Below are 9626 nucleotides of genomic sequence, written 5' to 3'. Positions count from 1 at the left end.
ATTTTCAAGTACTTTTAATATAAAAAATACATAATTCGTTTATTAAAATTATAAATTGCAGTGGCAATAACATTCTGCCCACTTTGAATTATCTGAAGGATATCTTCAATCATCAATTGGGATGGGTGCTAATCGGTTAACTGCACTGCGAATGGTTCCCTTTTTCCTTTGCACATCAACGACTCGAACCTTCCAATCTGAAGATTCAACCAAATTAGTTACTGTTCCAATGTGCCAGTTTTTTAGGATACGAATTATCATCCCCAACTAGAACGAGTGTGTTGACGTTGCTGTTTTCTGTTTTCTGACGAAGTTTGCCCTTTAGCTCGTAAATCGGCTAGGTACTCTTTCGACCACCGATTCCAAAAATGCTGCTTTATTAACGATAGTCGCTGCGATCGCTTCAACGCAGACATTTTGTAATCAGTGACCACTGTTTCATAAACTGCGTTCATTGGTCCACCAATCAAGAAATGCCCAGGTGTAAGCACTTGCTCGTCGCTCGGGTCACTGGACATAGCATACATGGGCCTGGAGTTTAGTATAGCTTCTATATCTGCAACAATAGAAGATAGTTCCTCAAAGGTCAGAAAGGCATCGCCGACTGTACGAAGAAGATGATTTTTATCAGACTTTACGGCCGCTTCCCATAGACCACCAAAGTGTGGTGTTCGAGGTGGGATGTGATGAAACTTAATATGCTCTGTAGCACACCAATCACTCATCTTCTTTTCCAACCGCTGGTTCAGGAAATTTTGTCTGAATTCCTCTAGCTGATTACGAGCCCCAACAAAATTTGTCCCGTTGTCGCAGTACAAATCTTGGCACAAACCTCGTCTTGCCACGAATCTCTTCAGTGCTGCAACGAAACCTTCGCTAGATGAGTCAGACAACCTCCAAGTGCACAGCTTTTACAACAAAGCAAACGAAGAAGCTTATAAGTGGTTTAAAATGGACCACAAAAATCGACACCGATCCTTAAAACAGTCTTGCAAGTTGTACTCTGTCAATAGGAAGATTGCCCATGATTTGTCCCAACATCTTAGGTTTGTATTTAAAGCACTGCCAGCAACTGTCCACGACCTTCTTTGCAAGTCTGCGGGCGTCTAATACTCAGAACCTCTGCCGCACAATACCAACTAAAGCTTGGGGACCTGCATAATAATTTTTGTTATTAAATGATTTAAAAAGGTTTTTTACAAAAAGGTTGGATTTAGGGAGAAGGATAAGACATTTAACAGTATAAGGAATGTCCGCATTCAGCAGACGCCCACTTACTCTGAGGAGTTTAAATGAGTCACCATCAAGGAAGGGATTGAGGTTTTTAATCGCACTCGTAGGGCTAGTTATAATTCCTTTCTCTAGTTTCTGAATTTCCTCTTGGATATGTTTTTGTTGAACGTTCTATACAATTCTTTCAAAAGCATGATTTATTTCGTCCGCGTCCAAAGGCTTATTAAATTTCCTCAAACTCAATTCCTGATTTCTTCCTTTGAATTTTCTTGCTGATTATAATGATCCAACGCAATATAAGAGTAAATACTCTACAAGTTTTGTTAATGCTTTTAAAACGTACGTAGTTTCCTTCAAAATCAGTGTCAATAATTTTTGAAAGCAATGTCACATGGCCTTTCCGCATTCCAGGAGTATCTTTTTGTACAGGCCACATATCCTGTGGTAGTTTAAGATACTTCGGACCTGAAAACCATATACTTTCCATCAACTCACTTCCATAAGCTCCTCTAGATATAATATATGCAGGATTTTGCTTTGTACTCACATATTTCCATTTACCCTATGGCAAACTAGTTTGTATCTTAGAAATCCTATTGGCTATGAACTTCCCAACAAGACGGATGCGCTGAAAGCCAGCATAAAACGATTTCTGAATCAGTCCAGAGGTGTATATCCTCAACTAGGTGGGAAAAGTTTGGAAGTATCTTGGAAACCACCGAAGACAGCATTTCCGCTGCACATAATTCTAGCTTTGGTAAGCTAATGGTTCCATGAAGTTAAACGCTTTGTGGATGTAAGGCTAGCACATATCTCGGAATTTTGATTAATTCTAAATCCTTCAAAAGATTTTGAAAATCTTCAAACTCCGTCTTTTTAACCCGAAGACCTTGCAACAAAATTTTACCCTTAACAACGACTGGGTTAATAAGTCCTAATGGGTCAAATAGGGTAGATAGCTTAGATAGAATTATCCTTTTGGTGATTTTTGATTTTGATCTAAATTCTAGAACTACATACTGAAACTCATCTGATGATGGATTCCACTTCATTCCTAATGTTTTAATAATATCAGAATCATTTATTCTGAGCGGTTTTTCTCTGTCGATCTCTGGGACAACTTCCAACAACGTTCTTTCATTTGTCTTTATTTTAAACATAACAAAGTTAGTTTTTCTTATCGCTTTTAAATCCTTTTTTAACCGAGTTTAATAATTGGATACTTACTAAAAAGTGCCAATTTAGCAAATTCTTAGGTAAACAAAAAATGATTATTACACTTTTCGCAGCATACTCTCAACATTTTACTGAAGTTTAAATAACAAAGTGGCTACCTTGTATTTCTGACGTTTCAAATAGATAGGTCTGTTTGCAAGGTTTAGGTCCGTTCGCTTTGTTTTTCTTAAGAACTGTCACTGTTTAGACGTCTTCAGATGCACCGTTCTTATAAAATAAATTTGTTAACTATCAAAATGCGGAACGCCTGATAGTGATTGTTTGAAAAATTCAACTGTCAAATCTTTTCAAGTTTTTTTAAAAGGTTTAAATTATGTATATCACCACAGATACACCAACATATCGTTTATAAACAGGAACTGGAGCTTTAAACATTATTCATAATTTCTTGAAAGCAGTTTTTTAGGAAAACTTTTGAAGAAATCGAAAATTGCTTGTACAGGGTCCGACAAAAAAACCTCCAACAAGATGTACATTTTAGATCTTTTTGACGGACCCCTTTGTTCGGCATAGTGCGAGCTATAAAGATAAACATACGATGGCTGCGTTCAGTTTCAGATAAATTGTGTATCCTTGTTTTTAGAACTTAAACATTGACTTATTTTGATTTTGTTTTTCTAAATGACCAATTTGGTAGGTTACACCTCTAAGCTAGTTTTGAGTATCAAGTTATCATGTTTCATAAGTTGAACAAAATACAGGTTACTATTTTTTCTCAAATAAGCCGTTCCGATACGGCATAAAAACTCCATCACTGACAACAGTACTCGCACACAGGGATGATTGAGAGTTGTAAGTCACTAGGCCCTAGCTTAAATTACTGTTGCGCTACCTAATTTATTTATAGAAAAGTTCTGGGTTAAATAATATATTTTTTTTATTAATACAAATTTACAACTGTCGTTCCAATTCTGAAATATTGACTCTTATTAGAAAATCTAAAATATTACCTCAAGCTTTGTACTGGCTTGGAGCTGAACTCCAAAAATGATCTATTTTGTAGCGTTTTGACAGCTAAAAACTACTGTCATTGTATATTTTATTTTTAATAATTTGTTGAAGAACCAAGGCACTAACATTTTTTTGTAAGCAAAGAATAAAAATAAATGTTAAATTGAATTAAACAGAGTGTAAGTTTAAAGTCTAAGTGCAATGAATCGTATGTGTCGTTCTTTAATAAAGTGCTTTGCCTTGCGGCTCGTTACGTAAGGGCCTAACATTCATAATAACCAAATCTGTAAGTTGTCAAAATAAAAATCTCCTTGTCGTCACCATTTTTTTTCTTCAATTTCTACTTCTGTCAAATTTGCAACTTACCAACGCCCGAAGTTTGAAGTCATATTTCGTTTCAATATCTTAAAGATCGCGTTACATGACAGATAATATCGTAAGGACTTCAAAATCTAAATATTGGTCTGCTTTTTGCGAATAGCTGAATGTTTGTTTTCTTTATTTTTTGACAGCTATCAAACAGCCAGTCTAAGTAACAACTTATCGCTTTAGGTGAGGCTGGCCCAATCAAAAGGTTTTAAGACGAAGTTTTAAGTAAGACAAAACATTAAAATCAAAAATTTGTATGTTTAAACTGACAGAAGGTTAAAGGAGTGTTTACATATGTATGTGTCAAAAACGATAAGGTTGTTAGGATTTGGATGTGAATAGAGCCAAATAGAAGGTGATGTAAAATCAAAACGTCATTTGAATTCAGATATCTCTACGTTCGATTTTTGCGTCTGAAGTTAAATTGCAGGAATCCTCTTCATTGAATGCTCTCGATTCTTGAAATATGTACGCCTTGATAAATGGACCGTACAGGAGGGGTCAGGCAAAGATGACGGAAAGTGATAGCGGTGCAATATAAGGTCTACAAAATTTGTTTTACCAATATTATGTACAAAACTGAATGTTAAGCTGGCTGTAAGTATTTTATCGTGTTAATGGGTCAGTAAATTCAGCTTCTCATCACAAAAGAGCCCAAGGTGATTAACATTTATAGAGGACATAATATGTAACTGGATCATGGAAAAAGTATTGGCGGGGCTTTCATAAAAAAGAAATGGCTGACCTCCCCTTGTCACTTAAATAAGAAACTATCAAATAATAGTCGTCTAAAAATCGATGTCGTCAACGTAAAGTGATTTGTGGAAATATTTGATAATGATTTCCACATCCTTTATAATTATAACAAAAAGAAAAGGTCCTATGGGGGCTACCTTGTGGTACACTAGGATTGATCTGCTGGAATGGAAATACAATTTCGAGGACTAGGCTTGACTGCGCTACTTTTTGTGAAACTTTCCGCTTTATCGCAAAGTGAACATAGTCAAATTAATTTCAAAATAAAAATGTTTCGAATATTTCATTGGAAATATAATTCTTCTGGAAATATTATTTCATAAGAGCTAATTACGATTTGTCGTGGACGTGTGGACTTAATGAGAGCTTTTGGTCTAGAAACAAGGGGAACAAGTAGTGCCCTCCCTGACAAGTACATTCTTCTATGACATAACCTCCATCTAGCCGCTCTAGTCACAGCCAGCAGCGCCAGAGCGACAGCCACAGCGTATATAATCATAGAGGAAACGTATATTCGCAGCTAAGCACACACGTCTCCTTTAACCAAGTTTTTTGTAGGTGGGCGGTGTGGGGAGGTCTTGAGCAGTGATGGAGGCATAAAGCGAAAGAGTCCTTTTTTCGATTTGCTGCCCCTGCTTTTTTTGTGTGAGTGTGTTTTTCTTTTAGGCAAAAAGGTAAAAGGCAGAAAACTTCAACTTCACGTTCACTACTTTCCTCCTCGTTTACGTTCCTTCCGGCTCCCATACACATACTCGTAGTCGTCAGTCGTATAGTCGTCGTCGTCATAGTCGTCTTCGTCGTCTTGGATTTCTCTCATGAAAGTCAAATAAAACCGCATACTATAAAGCTAGAAGGACAGGCACAGGATTTGCCTGCTCTATACGCTCGCTCGGTTTCGACTTCGGCTCCTTGACAAGGACTCTTGTTGGTTTTCTATGTTTTCATTTTCATTTTTGTTTTATTTGAATGGGTTTTATTTGACGTGTGTGTGATGACTTAGTTCGGTTCGGCAAACGGAACGCGTACCAACATACATATATGGGGTACTTTGTCAGAAAAAACGAATGGAAATGATTTCGCGCCAACGAATGGGCCAACTCCTGGATTCCTTTTGTCGTCCTTTTTTTTCTTACGATTGTTCCAAAATCTTCGTAAATTGTGAACAATTTATTTATTTTTATTGATTTAGTGCGACCGGGAAAAGGAAGAGTATGGTGATAGTGACGGTGACTGGCGGAACTAAGTTCGAGTATAAGTGGCGTTGACAACGACGAACGGTGATGGTGGCGCTGGTGGTACGGCGGTGTCTGTAGAAATGCGACATAGACGAATATAGAAACGATGATGAGGTTGGAATTTGGTTCAAAAAGACGAAGTAGAAGAAGAAGAAGGTGTGCATAAATTTGTTCCTAACGACTTGGGCAAAAGTTTTGTTCTATTTCATTGGTTGTTATTGCTGTTTTTGTTGTTATTTATCTGTTTTTATTGTTGACAACGGGTGGCGCTGCTGGCGTGTTATGTTTATACTACAAATATCTATTGTGAAAATGTATGTACGTATGTGACAGGAAGAGAGAGGTGATTGCGCTAGCTTTGCTTGATTAAAGGAAAGAAAAGAAAATGGAAACATCCAATTCCGGTGTTTTGAATTCAATTTCATTGAGTTTAGTATCTGAGAGACCTGTTTGTATATACTACGAGCATAAAACAACATCCAGGATATTATTTGATTAGCTATGTTTAGGATTTGTATCCATTCTTTTTATGAGTCAGAAATTTTGGGAGTGCATATATAAATTTATTCAATTGTATGAATATAAAAAGGCAGGATATGGAGTGTATCGTGTTACAGCATAGATTCAATCAACAACATGATGGGAATTAACTTGATTTGATTGCTGAAACTATGTTTGGTTTTGAAGATAGGTTATTGGATATAAGAGAAAGTAGTGACTGTACCATCGTTGAACCAAGAAAGAAAACAAGGTTTTATTGTTATTTAACTTTGAGCGAGTTGTTGAGTGACATACATTTGACATTAAAGACAGTTTGAAATCATATAGGCAAAGGTTAACTGGTAATTTATTTAATCTCTCATCAAGACAAAACCGAAGGTTAAGTTAAACAACGGAAATGTGTCAAGTTCTTTTACTTGACATTACAATTGAAACAGAGAAGGCAAGTGTTTTTAATATTTATGAAATCCTCTTAACACACGTAGACTTTGTAAAAACATTCCATTGTCAGCAATAAATTTCCTTTAAAACTTGTTGCGATAAAATAAGGTTGGCTAAGAATTGTTTTTTCCGCACCCCAATTTTTAAGGTCCCATTTCCGATTAGACCTTCCAATTCTTAGATACTCAGATTCGTTTTTTTGTAATAATTAGCACACATAAAATGTTTTCAATAAACCTTAAATATGTCAGAGGCACTGTGTGAGTATTTGATAAAAAGGGAGGGTCTAGAAAGAAGGTTACGGTGTAGGCATATATTATTTTTGAATTCTAGAAAATTGCAACGATAGGAAAAGACAAAAGGCATAAAACATTCGAGTAGTACAGCCTAGGAACAAAAATCTTTGCTTCAAAGTACGAGCGAGTATTACTGTTAAGACATTAAATTGAAGTAATTCAGCTTGATATTTCACAATAGCATATTCCCTTAAAATAATTGTTAAAAAGGTTGGGACAAGGAACGTTACGATAATGACTTTTTCAATGATGTTATTATAAAGGGTGATTTTTAAAAGCTATAAGAAAGTTTAAAAAAAACACACATGAAATTCAGGAAAATGTATGAAATCTTTATTAAAATCAATAATTTAATGTTTGAAGACTATTTCATGCAAAAATTGACCTTGACTGCGCCTAAAATGGTCCATCCGCTTAGTCAATTTTGGCATACTCTTTATAACATTTCCGCCAGTATCTCACCAATAAATGTTTCAATATTGTCCTCCAATGCGTCAATTGAAGCTGGCTTGTCTCTATAGACATGAGCTTTACTGTAGGCCCACAAAAAATAGTCTAAAGACATTAAATTGCACGATCTATGCAGCCAATTGACCGGTCCCGAACGTGAAATAAAATGTTCACCGAACTCGTCTCTTAATAAGTCCATCGTTGCGGGTGCTGTGTGGCATGTGGCACCGTCTTGTTAAAGCCACATGTCATGAAAGTCAATCTCTTGCATTTCGGTTAAAAAAAAAGTTGGATATCATCTCACGGTAACGCTCACCATTTACAGTTACGTTACGATTCGCATCATCTTTGAAAAAGTACGGTTGCGACCAGCCCATAAGCCGCACCAAACTATGATTTTTCTGGATCTTGCAATGCTTCTGGCTGATATTCACTCTAAAATCGACAATTCTGCATATTTGCGTACCCATTGAAACAGAAACTATCTTCGTCGCTGAACACAATTTTTCGGTAAAAATGCGGATCTTCGGTCAACTTTTCAAGAGCCCGCTCATTAAAAATTTTACGTTCAAGTAAGTCGTTCTGCTTCAATGCTTGCACCAGCTGTATTTTGAAAGGCATCACACTTAATCCTTCCGCAAAATTGAAATTCTAGAAACCCTTTAAAAGTGTTTTTTTTTTAAGGAGTATTGAATATTGAAGGCATTTGATAGAGTTTGGAACCAAGATCTCTTATCAAAAATTCGTGCATTTGGTATTGATGAATCCCTTTCTTCTTTGGGTTAGAAATTAAATTTTGGACTGTTCAATTCAAGAAGTATTGGACGGGCTTAAGTCTAATATCCATAAAATAAACGCTGGTGTGCCTCAGGGGTGTTTTTTGTCTCCGACGCTCTTTACTATTTTTATAAATGAACTTTTGTCTGAAACTAAAGCTTTTCATATTCAATTTTAGATTCTCTTCCTTGTTTTTGGAATGTGGACTACATATGATACGCTCATATAATTCTGATCTTGACAGCATCGTACAATGGGGAATCAAAAACCGTGTAGAATTTAATGCTTCGAAAACTCAATAAGTGTTTTTTTGGTATTCCATATATAGTACAGTGAGAAATTGCCAACAAAACGATCCGCAGTAGCCAGATTTTGCATTTAAAAATTGGTACAAATAGTAAAAGTTTTGAGAATTCAAAAGCTAAAATTCACTAAGCAAACAAATTAACAAAAACTAATAAAATGGACAATTTGCAAGATGAAATGTTAAGAAAGCATATGGAAATTGAGATTCTATAAAAAAAAGTTAATTTAACAATTGCTTCAAGGAGGGGGTTTGTTCGTAGACTACTACATTAACATGTGGTGTCAAAGAGAGCTTGAAGCCCGCCTTAATTCTTTATATACCTGAATCGAGTTTTAATCAAATTGACAAAAAAATGGAGTAGATGGCATATTGTTATACCGAACTGCACTATTCAATTTTTCAGTGTTTAACAAGAATCAAACTATCTCACTTGCACTTCATAAGAAACATCGAAACACCATTTGCATTTTAGAAAATGCTTCAAACTTAACATTTTTAAATCTTCGTGTGCGGTGGACACACCATGATTTATGTAATCTAAACTGAGATAAACCTTTGGTGGAAACATATCAAAACATGAATATCTTTTCTATTGTTATCTGCCGCAAAATGAGCCCAGTTAGTCCATTACCATTAACAAAACTAAATAATATCAATAGTAACAGATTAATTTTTGTCTCCAATGGAAAACACATGATTCCAATTGCACAACTACTCAACGAACACAGCCATCGAGATACAAATGCAATATTAATAGTACCAACGTTTGAGTACGAAATCACATAAGATCCATTCAAAACTCGTATTAATGTCAAAAACTATCCCTAGTAAGATTCTACTCTAACTTTTATCGGTGTTATTCATACTATGGATTTTGTTTTTGTTATTCTTGTATAAGGTAGAAATGGCGATCTCAAGGCAACCTAGCCTGAGATCCAATTAGCGCTGTACTGCGCCGTTTTGATACCAAAAACTCGTTTGACCTGTGATAGAAAGGGAAAGATTTATAGAGAAGCTTTTTAGCGCTTATGTTAGAGCCATTTTGTCGCATTGAGAAAAAAGATTAGGTCTCTA

At 35.7% G+C, this 9626-nt stretch overlaps 1 protein-coding gene across 1 annotated transcript; it reads right to left on the bottom strand.

The window, feature by feature from the left end:
* Nucleotides 1-257: 257 nt before the first annotated feature.
* Nucleotides 258-725, bottom strand: LOC129952140 (uncharacterized). Its single transcript, XM_056064597.1, has one exon. It carries the CDS (start codon nucleotides 723-725, stop codon nucleotides 258-260), a length of 468 nt encoding a protein of 155 aa, XP_055920572.1.
* Nucleotides 726-9626: the final 8901 nt, after the last annotated feature.

Source organism: Eupeodes corollae, chromosome 1 (genome assembly GCF_945859685.1).
Source record: "Eupeodes corollae chromosome 1, idEupCoro1.1, whole genome shotgun sequence".
Taxonomy (NCBI): domain Eukaryota; kingdom Metazoa; phylum Arthropoda; class Insecta; order Diptera; family Syrphidae; genus Eupeodes; species Eupeodes corollae.
Note: the sequence above shows the minus strand (reverse complement) of the source record. Positions and strands in the feature narration are given on the sequence as shown.